The sequence below is a fragment of the Lycium ferocissimum genome, chromosome 6 (genome assembly GCF_029784015.1).
Source record: "Lycium ferocissimum isolate CSIRO_LF1 chromosome 6, AGI_CSIRO_Lferr_CH_V1, whole genome shotgun sequence".
NCBI classification, from domain to species: Eukaryota; Viridiplantae; Streptophyta; class Magnoliopsida; order Solanales; family Solanaceae; genus Lycium; species Lycium ferocissimum.
Window position 1 is genome coordinate 64,988,099 of NC_081347.1, and position 16,905 is coordinate 65,005,003.

General features: G+C 30.9%; 1 protein-coding gene across 1 annotated transcript; it reads left to right on the forward strand.

The window, feature by feature from the left end:
* The first annotated feature begins 13,413 nt into the window (after positions 1-13,413).
* Positions 13,414-16,725, forward strand: LOC132060907 (WAT1-related protein At3g30340-like). The gene is made up of 6 exons (XM_059453805.1): positions 13,414-13,595; positions 13,814-13,876; positions 13,971-14,087; positions 14,297-14,678; positions 15,723-15,877; positions 16,437-16,725. The coding sequence occupies exons 1-6, from the start codon at positions 13,414-13,416 to the stop codon at positions 16,579-16,581; spliced, it is 1,044 nt and encodes a 347-aa protein (XP_059309788.1). The 3' UTR covers positions 16,582-16,725.
* The last annotated feature ends 180 nt before the right edge of the window (positions 16,726-16,905 follow it).

Consider the following 16,905-nt stretch of genomic DNA (forward strand, 5'->3'; position numbering starts at 1 on the left):
CTTCCTTGGGTAGATTCCCCGGGCCCGGGGGGATTTCATAAACCAAAATTTCTTGAACTTTTCTCCGTTTTTTCCCGGTTTGAAACCAAATCCTTTTGGCCCCTTATCCAGGCCGGAACATGGGGAACCTTTTTTCCGTTCCACCTTAAAAGGCAACTTTTTTCTTTCTTCGCCCCACATCCTTCCCCGGTTCCCCACGAGTTTAAAAACCCTAAAAAAGCTTTTGCCCTTTTGTTCTCCGTCTTTAACGACCCGGTTGGGCATTTTCTTAAATTTTTCCCCCTTTTTCTTTCCTTTTTGCGATTAAAGGGCCTTTTGCCGGGACTCGCGCGGTCTGTCGATGGCTTTGTAAAGCGGCTGGTGGATCTCGTCTCTGCGTCTGAAAACAAACCTCCTTTCCCTTTCATCAAGCTGAAGCGAATGCAGGTCCGTACTGACGAGTATTGTGAGCTGGCGTGGCTTATTCGCTATTTCTCGACCTGAATCTACCATTCTCTTCATTCTCTTATTCGCAAATGGCAATTGCGATACATCGCTAAAATCCGTCTTTCATGAACGGACAAAGCACGTCGATCTTGATCGCCACTTCGTCCGTCAACGGTATCTCGGTGGCTTGATCTCACTTTCTTTTCTTCCATCTTCGTCTCAACCCGCCGATCTTTTTTACAAAGCCTTTTACCCGCTTCTTCTCATCGTTTGTTAAGCAAATTGAGTGTTCCTCTCCCTCCATTTTGAGGGGGTGTTGGATTTACGTGGGGGAACATTGGGCACATCGCAAAAAGAAAGCTCATCGGAGAAGAAGCATTCTCCATTATTGAAAAGAAAAAAGTGTTGAAGTTTGAAGTCCTTGTCCTTCATTTCCTACGACAAAACAAAGTGTCAAAAAAAAAGTAAAGTTATCCTTTCCACATAAAACATTGACACGTGGAAATAAGGAGCACATGATTTACACAGAGGAAATAAAGAGCACATGACTTGCTGTTGTGGAATTCTCTAAACGGACTATGATGCAAATATTCAAATATTATAGGTCAATGTAAATATTATTATTTTAGTTTCTGCAATTATTTTATTTATTTGTAATTATTAGTTTGTTAGAAGTAAACCAATAGAAAAGTGACAGGCAGCAGTTTGTTACACAGCTGATTCTCTTTTACTGTTATAAATAGCTGTAATGTTGATATGAAATACAACCAGAAAAATTTAGCTCAGTCTCTTTATTTATTTTTGCAATACAATATGGGAGAATAGCTAAACGAAATAAAGTTTCTCTATTCGAACTGTGGGGCTTATGAGATATTTAAGAATTCTATTTAGTCAAATTTTAATGTAACAAAATGAATGTAAATATGTGTGTGTGTGCGTGTTTGTAACATATTTATCATAATTTGCTTACTATCAAATCATATGTGCTAACAGAATAGTACTTATAACAATTTTTAAATTGATCCAAAAATATATTTTAAAAAGTTAATGTTAGTATATAGAAATTTAAACTCTATATAGTATACATCCAATGGTTTTGGGTAGTTCTGAATTAGGGAGGCAAGTGTCTTTTGTTGTCTGCTAATAATATTGTACGCCTTTGCTTTTCCTTTATATGATATAATCAATATATGGAAGCCATTGAGAAGATTATAACGTTCTCGACTTCTTTTATAGTTTTGACTCTATTTTATTTAAAAAGGGAAATTTTTTGTTAGTCTAACTTTGATCTTGCTCTATTAATTGTCCATCAAAAGTAACTAGGACTAACAAAATAAGACGCAAAAAGCAAAAAACATTTTCTTTCATGATTAGGCGCAGGATCTAATCATTTAAAAGGTTTTTGTTTGAAAGTATAAAATATAGTACCAGACAAAACCGATGTATTGTGTTAACAATTTATACATTATTAGTGTTTTTACCTATTATAATAGGTTATTAGTTATCATTTTTATCAGGTTTCCTATCAATATTTATTATAGAGACTAGTGTCATTTGAAATTAATATTAAAATTAAATTTGCAATTGTTTTTTGTCACTGTTTGTGATATTAAGTTATTAAAAGATTAGTTCGACCTTTTCTGCAAATTACTAAAAATTAAAATTGCACTCAAAGTATTTAAAAATTGAATAAAGACTTTTTTGTCCTTATTTTAGACTTCTTTGTAGCATTATTTATTTATTGAATTTTATTTAGATTCAGACTTTGAAAATTTCTTGAAATCTAACTTAGTTGTAACATCAGTGTGATTAAAAACATCCATTATGAACTATAACACTATCTTTCAAAAAGAAGAAAAATAATTTGATTCAAGAGACATCAATTATATATGCTGCATTTATTTTTCTGATGAGATGTTAGTAGATGTTATTTTCATTTAAGATATACAAACTACAATGAAAATGTGAAGAGAATTAATGACTTTTCTTAATATAATTAAATCCTTTTGCTTTCCAAAAACTTATGTGATGAGGAAATGACATTTCTTCCTTTGTTAGTTTATAAGTGGCACATTATTTTATAAAATGTACATTCTAATAATTTTTTAAACAAAAATAAAGCTTCAAAGCTTCATGCTTAATTTAATAGTGTGTCCCTATGGTTTTTTAACACCCCTCCTCCCCCCCCCCCCCCCCCAAAAAAAAAAAAAAAGGAAAAAAACGATACTCAAAAACTTTAAATATGATTGCTCCCTTTTGTTAAAATTGTTTGATACTATCTCCATCCCAATTTAAATGTCTTATTTTCCTTTTTTATTTATTCCTTAAAAGGTGTCTCTTTCTATGTTTAGTAAGTTTTGGCAAGTTTAGCACCCACGATTTAAAAGACTACACACATCTTTAATTTAAGACCATAAGATTCAAAAAGTCTCCTTTATTTTTAAATTTCGTGTCCAGTCAAACTAAGACACTTAAATTGGGAGGAGGGAGTATTACTATTGCTTGGAAAACTAAAAATTATTTAATATTTAGGTATACAAGCATAAAATATGTCATTTTCTTTAATTATACATGTCAGTTATAGTTGGAACGATTCCAAGGATTTACAGATTATTGAGGCTAATGCGTATATTAAAGGAGGTGACATATTTTAAGTAGTCAACTTATCTATGTAATAGACATTGAGAATACACGCAAAAGTATTTTAAAAATTTAAATAGAAAATGTCTAATAGAAACATATTATCATGTGTTCAGAGGCTTAATTAAAATAAATCGTAATTTATGTGTTCATTTAAAATATACTGACAAATTTTAAAAAATATTAAATCAATAAAGCAATATATAATAGGAGAAAAAGGAGGCATATAAACGAAGCTATGTAACTAAAATGTTGAATTTGGAAGACAGGCCTTTTGATTAGTAACCATTAATTATAATCTAACTAAGTGACTACAAAATCTTTAGAGTAATATACATCTAACTGCCTTATAAATAATTTAACTAACTAAACGTTTACATTATCGGCATATATTAAACTTAAATTCCACAAGAAATTGATAATCCACCAAGTACTAGTTTCTTAATCGCCCAAGTTTAGTATAAGTATCCTTATTTAAGCATTGGTATGATCATTTCATTTGGCCATTAAATAACCCTTTGGACCATTTGTAGGGACAAAAATACTCCATTTTGTTTAAGAAGGTGACAAAATGATTACCTGGTGTGATGGGTCATGGTTCGTTTGAGTATATAGAGATTCTCCACACATGTTAATTTACGTATTTATTCTTTAAACTAGCCATATATGTCCGTGCAATGCACCGGCCGAACATGTTTATTCACTTTAATTAACCAGTCTTTATGGTTTGTATTTTGTAAATAATTTTTAAAAACTTTTCATTGTCACGACAATGAAAGTTGTTCGTCAATGTGAAAAATAAAATTAGTATGAAGGTGAGAGAAAATTAATATTTTGATTCTAGATTTTTTCTTTTAAATTGTTTAATATGTTATATGTATACTGATAAGTTAATATCTATCTCAATTAATTAACCAGATCCAAACATAAGAACCATTGTGTTGTATATATTGAATTTTTTAAAAGCAAAACTAATGAAATGTTTTTATTAAATTAATCAAAAAAATTAGTTACATTATAATTTTTTATATTAACAATTATAGATAAAATGAATTGTTACAGAGAAATCAAATTAGAAAGATATATATCGTAAATCACCAAATTTTAATTCCGCAATGAAAATATGAAATAATACATTTTATAAATGTAAAGAAACAATAATCAGAGAATACAAAAAGGGTAAGATAAGTAAAGTATTGACAAAGAAGGAAAATTGGGATAAAAGTAATTGTCCATGTTAACATATCAAGACAAAGAAATTTTTCTTCTTATTATTTTACCATTCACATTAATTACTGATTTTATTTCATTTATTAATTCTTAAAGAACATAATAAGAGGGAGAAGGGAGGCAGTACATTGATTTAGTTTAAACACTCATATCATCCTAACTAATCCTAATTAGGGGACACTCGTATTTTCTGGAAAAGTACATCCTCTAAGGGGTCACATGAGTAAATATTTATCTACATATTTACACTAAATTAACTCAATATATTAATTAAATAATTTAATACGCTGAAAATATGTACTATATTAATTAATACTTTCTTTATTTGATTTATGTGATACAGTTTGAATTTTGAGAGTCAAGCAAGAATTTTTTTGACCGCTATCTATTTTTTTTTTAAATTCTCAATTATTATAATTTATATATATATATATATATATATATATATATATATATATATATATATATATATATATATATATATATATATATATCATAAAATTTAGAAATTGCGTATCCGAATTCATAGTCCATTCAAGAATTATGCGTATTTGTTCAATTGATGTTAAGTGTACAATTTATTGTCCACATGGAATTAAAAGTAGTTGATTAAAGTGTACAATTTATATAGCTCTTGATACAAACATTCATTGTGTATACAATTTGTAAAGCTTGTGGTACAAGCATTTTATGCTATTTTCGTCTACTCACCACACTTATATATAATATAAATAATAGATAGAAAAAAAGAAAAATATAGAATAGAAAAATAGACATATATTTTTAGTAATGTAGCCAAGTATTATGGGACGAAGAGAGTACTTCATTTATTAATTCTTAAAGAATGTGAAAAGTCGAGTATAGTAATGTGGCCAAATAATATGGGACGAAGGGAGTACTTCATTTATTAATTCTTAAAGAACGTGAAAAGTCAAGTAAATTGGCCAAGTAATATGGGACGGGGGCACTTCATTTATTAATTCTTAAAGACCATGAAAAGTCTAAATTAAACAAGTAAAAGTGCATGGAGAAAATAAATATGTGTCGGAAAATTAAAGTTGAAGTGCATACATAAATACATGAGAAGAAAATAAATATTCAGCAAGAACGTGAAAAGTCAAAAGTGAACAAGCAAAAGTGCATGGAGGAAATAAATGTGTGTCGAAGAATTAAAATTGAAGTGCATACGTCTATACATGAGAAGAGAATAACTATTCAGTACTATAACATATGTCTACGTGGGATTTATTAATTCCTAAAGAACGTGAAAAGTCAAAAGTGAACAAGTAAATGTGCACGAGGAAATAAATAAGTGCATACGTGTATACATAAAAAGAAAATAAATATTAAGTATTATGACATATGTCTATGTGGGATAAAAAAGTAGTTGGTTAAAGAGTATAGCTTTTAGTATAAGAATTCATTAAGTGTATAATTTTTGAACCTTGACGTAAGAAAGTAAGCGAACAAGTAAATATGCACGAGGGAAATAAATAAGACATACATGTATACATAAAAAGAAAAAGTCAAAAGACATACGTTCATGAACAAGTAAATGTGTAATGGAAGAAATACATAATGCATACATGTATACATGTATACATAAAAAAAATAACTTCTTAGATCAATTTTCCTACTTTATTATGCCGATTCCTCTCTCCTTCCAAGCAACTATGACATATGTCATGTGGGATAAAAAAGTAGTTGGATAAAGAATATCATCCTATATGAAAGCTTTTAGTATAAGAATTCATTAAGTGTATAATTTTTGAAGCGGTTGATACAAGGAGGGACAGCCGTGTTCGTCCCTCCACCGCTCTTATATATAATAGAAAAGTGACAAAAATAAGCACACGACAAAGACCAAATAGCTTAATGTTAAAATATTACCCCGTCAAACACATAAAAAGCAATTTTAATTATGTATAAACAAAAGATAATTTTTTCACCGAAGGAGATTCGAATGAACTCCTAAGTTCTAGCGGCTCCTCCCCTGAGTCAAAGTATATGAATTTGGAGTATAACACTTTTTTTCAATATCTATAACAACAACAGCCGTCGTTATAACGATACACTTTCTCATAAAATTAACTCTTTATAGCATCTTACTCAAGTACCTCGATATTTATTATTTTATAATATACTAACCAAAAAATAATCTATTAGTTATATTTTATTGAAGATATAACGTGAATAAATTCTGTAGGTTCAAGGAAAGGGATGATGAAGAACGTCAAGTTACTGCTCTTGGGCTGAGATGTCTAGTATTCAATTGTTAAAACTCTTCAGTTGCCTTCAAAGAAGACTATTGAATACTTTTTTTATTTAAATGTTCGGAAAATCCTCGCCAATTTAAATGTTATACCGCGCTACTAAAAGACTGAAATTTACTAAACAGACTAAATTATAAATTCTTCCATCAAATTTGAAAGAATTAAATTATTGAGTATTTTAAAAATATATGGCTTGAGTTTAAATCTTTAAACACACAACTATTTATGAATTTTTATTAATATTATATTAAATTTTAATTAATGGCATATGAATATTTTTTTGTGATTTTAAATAAATAATTATTTTTTATCTTTTATAACATCAAAAATTTGAGAAAATGATCTTTTTGTCTATCACACACACACACACACATATATATATACGACATAGGCCCTGTGAGGTGGCATGCCTAAAAACCCAAAGATTTGTAGTTAACTTTTTTGTCAGAATTTAGCCTTTTTAAAATTTTAATTATCCTACTTAAAAACCTAATTACCATAATAAAACAAGAAAAATTTCAGTAATATACAATCCAGCATACAAAATTACATTTATGTAGCCATATTTTTAAATTACACCTATATTGACACTTTTTGACGGTATACAACATTATACAATAATATACAACTTTATACACCTACTGTAGTGTATAATGTATAAACCTTGTATAAAAGTGTACAATAATTATAAAAGTGTATAATAATGTATAAAACTAGTATACAATATTATACAAACTTATGCAAGAGGTGTTTATACGTGAGAGGGGTTTAAACATAATGTATAAGGGGTGTTTACAGGTTGTATAATGGTGGCTCATGGTGGAGGAGCTAGGAGCTCGCCGGAGATGGAGGAGGAAGGCAAAAACAGAAGGGTGACAAAGTGGCTATAGCTGGTAATAAAAAAAAAGATGGACTAAAACGGATAAATATTTCTTCATAATTGGCATAAAGTGTTATTTCCCCATAAAACAAACCCTTTGGCGTCCCCACACAACCTTTCATAACAGGTTTCTGAAAAGCTATGTACCCTTGCTATAGAAAGTGACAAATTGCTCGACAGCATAAATAACAGGAAAAACGAAGGCAAAGGCGGTGAACAACGGCTTTCGGTCGGGTGCATCCAAGTACATCAATTCATTTGGATCAATTTTCGCCAAAACTGGTCAGTGTTTTATCTCTTCAAAAGTTGATTTAATTCCTCGATTTTACCATTATCATACTGTTATTATTTTCAATTTTATTGAACAGAATTTCTCTATTTTTGCTTCTTCATTAGTTGAATTCAAAAACATTCTCAAGAAAGTAAACCCACTTTATAAGTATATAATAAAGGTCAAATTCATGAATAAAAAAGAGTACATGCATTGCATAAGTTGTAGTAATAAATTATGTTTGTACTTTGTAAGGTTGTATACTGTGAGTAACATTCCATGTTTTTTATATGTTTTCTGTAATTTTTCTTCTGTTTAGTAAGTGTGTAATTTTATCTGAATTTGTCATATCCCTACTTTCTAATGGATTTTCTGCGAAAATTGTCAAAAGAATCAGTTGGATGTCAATTTTTAATATTTTAAAATATTTACTTGAACTTCCTTTACCCGCGTTTTCTGCGATATCCATAATTTCGTTTACCCTTTTTATCAAAAAAATTTTAACATTTATATATCAGTCTTGATCTTTAGAATTCCTCCACTATTTGTCAGCAACAAATGCATTATAAATCTTACCCATTGTTATACTTCTTGGATAGTTCAAGAACAATAAGATCTAATTTTCTATAGGATTCTCACACGACTAGCTTAGATCTTTTCGCCCGAACAGTTCATTACATGCCAAAATCTAATTCCCACATACTTTACATGCCAAAATCTAATTCCCACATACTTACAACATCTTATCTAATGACTTCACATTCCATCAAAATTATTAATTCCAAAATCCAACAGAAATCCCAGCCTCAATATTCCTTTCTCTTACCTGCCTTTAGGAGAAATCCTTATTGATGTGAAGGAAGTACACCCTCCGTCCCAAAAAAATCGTCTTACTTTTCTTATTAGTTTGTTCCCAAAAGATTGACACATTTTTATATTTAGAAACAATTTAACTTTATGAGATGATTTACAACCACACATATATCTAAGATTTATTTTGGACCACATATTTCAAAAGTCTTCCTTTATTTCTTAAACTCCGTATAAAATCAAACTAAGACAATCTTTTTGGGACGGAAAGAGTATCTCTTTTTCAATATTGACTTTAACCGACAGTGTTTGTTCATCGACGTTTTGGTGCGTCAAAAGAGTTGGATTTCCTATTTCAACTTTGTGTTCTTTAGGAAGAAGGTAATCGTCTTAAATGATCTTCTCACTAACTTTTACCAAGTAAAGAGCAACATAATCAAGAAGAGCCAAAATGTACAAAAATTCAAAAGTCTTACATTATCAGAGAAGTAGAACTTCGTCCAACAACACGCATGCCTTTTGCCCTGTTATTTTGGCTATTAATCTATTTTCTAAGCTTATAGCTCCCGAAATTAAATCCAAGCCTATCAACTTTTGGAGAATTGAATCAGTTATATCGGACTAGGAAGAGAATGAAATTGATTGCGAACACTAAGGTTGTATTTGGAGTATGCGCCACTGCTTACTTTTACATTATCAAATACTTGATGCCTCCGTCACAATTTATATGACACTATTTTTTTTTTAGTCAGTCCTAAAAAGAATAACACATTTATTTATTTAGTAAAAGTTCAACTTTAAATTTACCTTTTTACATTTAATATGATTACTAACCACACAAATTTCTATAATTTGTTTCAAACAACAAGTTTCAAAAGTCTTCCTTTATTTCTTAAACTTCTTGCGAAGTCAAACATCTTCACATAAAATGGGACGGAAGGAGTATCTGTTTTGTTTCTCTCGAATAAGCTGAACTTTTACTTACACCCCTCCCAACCCTTTATCTATTAATCTACTTATTCGGGCTAGGAAAACTTCAAGAAGCGCAAAGAAATGGCGTGTTTCATTTACCCTAGAAGGTTATCTTGACTTTGGCAAATATGCTTAACCGAATTCATCTTGGGATAAATTTGTTGCTTCTATTCTATTAATTGTTTTATTACACCGGCTGACTTTCCTTTTTTTTTTTCCCCCCTTTAACTCTTTATTGGTATTGATTTAATGCCTATGCATGATTCTTGCTCAGATGATTAGGATATTACTAACAATCAAATATTTATTGAATTATAGGGGATTCATCTATCAATTAGAGGTCAAGTTTTGAATTTTTTTGATTTTCTTAACAACTGCGTGAAGCGCGGGTAAATTTTCTAGTATTATAAATATATCAATTACTGTAATAGACAGAAAACAATTCAAACATACGAGACTATTTTAAAGATGTTTGACCATATAAGAGAGTGGAATTATACAATTGCGCACTTTTCGTGAAATACTTAAAAGCATGAAGCTTTTGCTAGCCTTCCCAATGCAACTAAAGCATTCATACACAACATATATAAAATAATGAGTTTCATCATCCACAAGAAATCAAATTGTTACCCAACTAATAATTTAGTTTATGATGTTTTAGCTTTCATGCACTAAAATATCTTATTCATATATACTTTCCCCCATTCTAATTTAATGGAAACAAGCAAATATATTCTTCGATGCTTGTAAGGTTAGAATTGTGTTCGTCTGTCTCCGGTTCACTATGAAACATGAAGACTGTTAAAAATTATTGAAAATTTATAGTATAACTTTTTGTGCTTTATAATTTTTGAAGAGTGGAGGGACCAATTATGCGTAAAAGAGGTGATGATCAAGTCTTAACTTCTTTTTATAAAGGTGCATTATTCATCTTTTTCCTGAACTATTATAGTTTTCCAATTTATTGTACTCATGATAAGAGTTTTAAGTTCCCACAACTCAAAATGGCTATCCCTTTGAGGATAAAAATGGACTCACCACTTCCCTGAGATGTACAACTTAATTCTTTCACTGATATTTCATTGTGCGGTGAAATTCAATCAGTAAATTACAAAATTAATCTTCAAATGTTTGTGTACATTAATGTAGCTTTTGGTTTTAACCTCATACTCCATATATTCATCTTATATCATGATGATATTGTTAGTGTTAATATTTAATAAGGAGTCAAACAGTTTTTTTCCTTTAATTATAATCTTCTTAATATATATTCTAACTATTGCTTTTGTAAAACTTTGTGTTATTAGATATCACATTTCATGAAATTTCTAATATGTAAATTTTGTTTCCAATAAAGATAGAGCTATATTCAAATCCATACCCAAATATAAAAAGTTTGACCATAATATATTGAACTCTCTCATGCATGATACTCATTTAAACTTGATCTTCGTCGTAACGTGAAACGATATTTCAACATTTTGATTGTGACAGAAGCCCGCAGTTCCAAAAGGTGATGTTTATTCAGGAAAGGCTCAAAATAACTCAGGTATGTCAAAAGTCGTTTTCCGATAAACGATACGAGAGCACAAGTTTAATGTAGGGGACAATATATTTTTGAAAGTGTCGCCCATGGATGGTATATATTATTGTTCCGGAAAGAAAGGGAAATTCAGCCCAAGATATGTTGGGCCTTATGGATCATTCATAAAATTGGGCTTGTAGCTTATTGAACTAGCTTTTCACCAGAACTAGAGGGACAATTTGCAGGATTGTCCTTCGGTAGGGGTGGTCTTTAATTTTTACCCCTCAAATTTGTGGTTTTTAACTTTTGTCCTTCAGTGGAGATTTCGGCTCGCAAATTTGCCAAATTACACATGCAGGTATTCCTTTGCGTACTTGCAAAATTACTCTTTAAGGCGATTTTTTTTTTTAGCGAGCTAGGTTCGAACCACAAATCCTCGTACTGGTGCGAAAGGGCAAAACTTAAAGACCATCAATTTGAAGGGAAAAAATTAAATACCAACCCCAATGAAGGGTAATCCGCACAAAAAAAAAAAAAAAAAGGAACTAAAGTAGTGCATCCATCGTTTCATGTTTTCATATTGAGAAAACACCTACATGCAGAGGCGAATCTACGATTTCTAGAACATGGTGCACCATTAAAAATAGAAAGGAAAAAATGTATTAAGTGGGATTTGATCCCTAAGCCTCTAGCTAGGTAAACAACTCAACATTCGACCAAGTGCACCATTTAACATTCTTGTAGCATGGGTTTCACCAGATAACATTATACCAATTTTAAAGAATATATACATAAAATTCCTAGTTTTATGGAGAGACATGGGTTCACATGCCCCAAATTTAGGCTATAACTAGCCCCTGCCTACATGACCCGAGCCAGTGATACCAAGGACAAGCTAAGGTATTATGATAAAATATGCATTTCATTTATTATTTCTTAACAGGAGTGCAAAGTCATTGTGGACAAGTAAAAGTGAACAGGAGTAATTAATAGCGTGTGATCAGCTAGCATTTGTTACAACTAACTTAGGTACGATCATAAATTAAGCGAGTGTGAACATCCAATTTCTCCCTCTCACCCTCTCTTTAAATTTTTTATATATAGACCGGTCTTAAGTTGAATTTTATGTATTGCCAAGCCAACTCTTTCTGTATTCTTATTTGTTAAGCCCCATATACAATTTATTAACTCTTTCACGTATATATAGATTTACAACGTGATATTCTTTGCACTATCATATTATATTTATTTGTTATAGTATATAATATTTTATTTTTTAGGAAAGGTTACACCGACATATCTTTGGGTGATCTGATATAGTAAAAGCATTATATTTCGATATTTATAATTAAACTCTTCTGTTTAGAGTTTCTAGGGTCATTTGGCCGTGAAGTACTGCAATGCATGTGATTACCGGATTCCCAATAACGCATTAGTAGCTGGTTTATCAGTTTAATTCTTTTATTTTTTATCGTGGCACATAATTTCAGTCACATGATCATAAGAATTACATATAGGAGCGTTGAACAAGCTCATTAATTAACTATTCCTTGAGAGAAGTTTGTGCTAAAAGGAGTTTTTTTAATGTACTAATATCTCTTTAGAATATAAATATTGTGTTTTCACACTACCTAGTTTCCATCACTACCTAAGGAAGGACGCGGATCTGTAATAACAGGTAAATGTAATCTGATAATATATATATTTTTTGTATTAACTTAAATTTACTTTTTACATTAGATTATCAAAATGAAAGAATATACGTAAACTTCTTTAAAATATGAAATTTAAAATTTTGATCATAATCAATAAATATGATATAAGAATGTAATTTTTTTTTTACACTGATAATGTATATAAATTAAACCATCATTATTAATTTAATATTAATGGATCGGATATAATCACGTCATACAGCTAGACGTCACATATAATTCACAGGATGATGTGAGGTATCCCTCTAGAAATTAGATAGTGCCACATGTTTATGAGACAACACATGTGAGAAGTGAGACAGTGCTATGATATCTGGATATATATCCGTAGCAGACACTCATATCCGTAGCAGACACTCTAGTCTAGAATTTATTATGTATATATACTATGTATTGAACCTCCTTAATTTCCTTTATTTTCGACAACTCTTAAAAGAAAAATCCTGGGCTCCTCCATCGTCGTTAACACAAATGATTAAATTAAAAAGTTGTTTGAAAGTGGCCTCAAGAACATGCATATAAACATGGAGATATTTGCCCAAAAAAAAATAAAAAAAAAAAAATGATGTAATGTAACTTGTAAGAGAATCAATCATATTCACTCTGCCTCCTAATGCTTACTATATATGCTGCATTTCATGTGTCTATGCACCAAATGTGAGTTGGTAGCAATGAGTTTATTTGAGAAATGGATGGTACCAGCTGCAATGATTTTTGTTGATTTTGCTCTGGCTGTTGCAAATGCTCTATTAAAAAAGGTACTCAATAGAGGAATGAATCAATTGGTGATAACTACATACAGGTTTTCAATCGCTGCAATTATTTTAACCCCTATTGCGTTTTTCCTAGAAAGGTATGACCTTTTACATATTGTGCTCTAATTAGAAGAAGAGTTGATTTCTCAGATGATCACTCAATTAATAGTTATTATCTCAGAAGGTTATTTTTCTAATTAAAAAAATTGGAATCAAGAAAAAGATGACTTTCTGAGATAGTAACTATTAGTTGAGTGACCATGTCAAAAATCAAAATCAGCCATAACAATACGTTCTTAATTCCCTTGCCTTGCAGGAATTTTATATCGAATTTGACAGGCAGCATTGTCTGTTCTCTGTTTTTCAGTGCACTTTTGGGGTAAGTTTTCTCCTCATCTATATGCCAAAAGCATCTTCATTACATGCGTTTCAGCAAAGAATATTATAGTAAGCTAATAACTCTCTGTTTTCAGGGGTACGCTTACTCAGTATTTCTTCCTAATTGGGCTAAAGTACACCTCAATAACATTTATTTGCGCGTTCATCAATATAGTGCCTGTCAACACATTCATTATGGCATTGCTACTTGGGTAAGCACAAACTACTACTTAGATGACTTGTGCACCCTTCTCTTGTAAAGCATCACACTTTTCAGTCAACAGTATAACATGAATTATATACTCGTTGTCAACCAAGGTATATATTTTTTTGTTTTCATATTGAACAAGTAAGAAGAATGAGATGTGTTAATAAGCTTTTTATCATCCTTACGTTGTGAATGATAAAATTCTTATTGCAGGCAAGACAGCATAAATATGAGATGTAAAAGTGGGAGGGCTAAGGTATTAGGAACCTTATGTTGTCTTGGTGGAGCCTTAATACTTCCTCTATACAAAGGAATGCCATTGATAAACCAGACAGCACTAGAAGTAGAAGGGAACCACAATACAAAGAGTTGGATTATTGGTTCATCGTTTCTATTTGCGGGAAGCCTCGTTTGGTCTTCGTGGTTTATCATACAAGCTAGGATTGGGAAGGACTATCCTTATCAATATTCAAGCACAGCAATAATGTCATTCCTTGGAGCCATTCAATCTGGAATCTTGAACTTGGTTATAGACAGAAACACATCCACATGGTTTATAAAAGGAACTTTAGAGATCTCAAGTGTCATATATGCTGTGAGCAATCTCCTATTTTCTTGTTTATTGTTACATCTTATTATACATGACGTCAAACCTCTTTATAACATTTGTGTTGATATTGTTTTGATTGCTATAGTAAAATGTTATTACAAAGAATATATAATGCAACATAGCATGAAAGATTGATTCCACAAAAAATATTGTTGTTATAGTTAGAGGTGATTTTAGGATTTTTAAAAGATGAGTTCACTACTAAAGAAAGGAAGGAAAAAAAAAAAAATGCTTCAAGTGGGATTGATCCTTAAGCCTTTAGGTAAATAACTTAGCTTCCAACCAAGTACACCACCAAGCCTTTTATAGCATGTATTCCAAAGGATAATACTATTAGATATATTTTAAGAATTATACACATAATATACCAAGTTTAGTCCGGTGACCATGTGTTCACGTGACCCTTTTTTACCCCCTAAATTCGCCACTGGTTATAGTGATGATTGTTTACTAGGGGTGGCAAAAATAGTTCATAAAAATATGACCCGCCCAACCCCTAGTAACAATCATCACAATAACAACAATGTACCTGCCCATTTATTAGTTCATCTCATTTTAGCTCATCTAAAAATTGGGCTGATATGTACTCCAAATTGACCCAAAAGGATTTTTATCAAAATATTTTCAAAAAGACATTTTTTTTATATGCTATATGTAGCCATAATAAAGAAACAATAATTTATTAGGTATTTAAAAAATTATAAAAAAAAAAAACAAAAAAAGCAAAATACAGTAAGAATTGGGCGGGTTCGACTATGACCCACATTTTAGCCCATTTTATCTCACCCCATTTCTGCCCAAGTAACTTTTGAGCGGGTCATTGACCTACCATTTATTAACTTAGCCCATTTTGAGTCGCCTAATTCAGTCAAATGACCTGGCCATTTATTAACTTATCTCAATCCGCTCATTTAATACCCCTAATACTGTTACTATTAGAGAGAGTTCTCTATAGTTGTTTATAGCCATAGTTTCATTCAAGAATGTGAATTTTAATAGACTGAATGAAATATGTTCATGTGTGTACAGGGAATAGTGGGATCAGGTTTATGCTATGTGGTCATGTCATGGGGTGTAAAGCAAAAGGGTGCAGTCTTCACCTCTGCATTTAGTCCCTTCATTCAAATTTTTGCTGCTGTGATTGACATTTCCATACTTCACGAACAAATTCACCTTGGAAGATGGTACTTCTTTCCTATAAAAACTTTTTAACCAAAAAAAGAAGAAGAAAGGAATAAAGAATAAAGAGGCTCAATATAGATGCTAAACCCTACTTTAAAAGTTGGCAAAACGGCCAAAAATGCTCCTCAATTATGGAAAATAGAACAAGTTTGTCATCAGTTTGCATTTGGTCCTAAATATGTCCTCCCTTAGTTTTGAGAGACAAATCTAAACACGTTCTTCAATGATAAGGGCACAATATCCAGGATCAAATTTAAATGGAGGAAAAATTTGTTCTATTTCCCAGAATTGAGGGGCAAGTCTGAGTCAGACCACTAATGATAAGAGCTTATTTAGGATCAAATTCAAACGAAGGACAAACTTATTTTATTTTACATAATTAAGGGGCATTTTTGGATCTTTTTCCTTAAACATTTTATCTTCTGAACAGACAAAAAAAAAAAAATTCCTGACAACCCAATATGAAATTATCTTGTGCTGAATCCATTAAATTTTCGGCGGATCATCAAATTTTGGGCCATATGACTATTACTGAAACTTTTTTTTTTTTTGCCTTAACAGCGTTTTGGGGTCCATTTTGGTTGTTATTGGCTTGTATATTCTTCTCTGGGGTAAGAGCAAAGAAGCAGAGAATTTGAAGAATTCTCCAACAGCAGAGAATGGACAGGCTACATTACAAGTTACTTCCAATCCATCTCATACTTAAGATCGAAGGTTAGATGCAACAAAACAGGCTAAGTAATGCAATTTTTCAAGTGTCTAAACAACAACAAATCAATGTCATACTGCAAAAAGTGTATATCGAATTTTGATATTGTTGAAATCACTAGTGCACCTTGTTATCTTAACATCGACGACACTCATCCTCTTTCTATTATTTTGCTGGAAAAAAAAAAAAACTCATCTTATTTCTGTAGGATTTTGTTTATATATAAAATACTATTTTTCCTAAAATTCTTTAGCAGGTCAATAAGTTAAATTGTTAATAATGAGGTCACAAGCAATGTAATTTATTCACGTTGTGTTAATA

Excerpts from the sequence above, each read along its gene's own strand:
- LOC132060907 (XM_059453805.1), top strand. The coding sequence starts at position 13,414 with ATGAGTTTATTTGAGAAATGGATGGTACCAGCTGCAATGATTTTTGTT. Across the intron at positions 13,877-13,970 it reads TTTTTCAGTGCACTTTTGGG|GGGTACGCTTACTCAGTATT; the intron begins GTAAGTTTTCTC and ends CTCTGTTTTCAG. Across the intron at positions 15,878-16,436 it reads CAAATTCACCTTGGAAGATG|CGTTTTGGGGTCCATTTTGG; the intron begins GTACTTCTTTCC and ends TTGCCTTAACAG.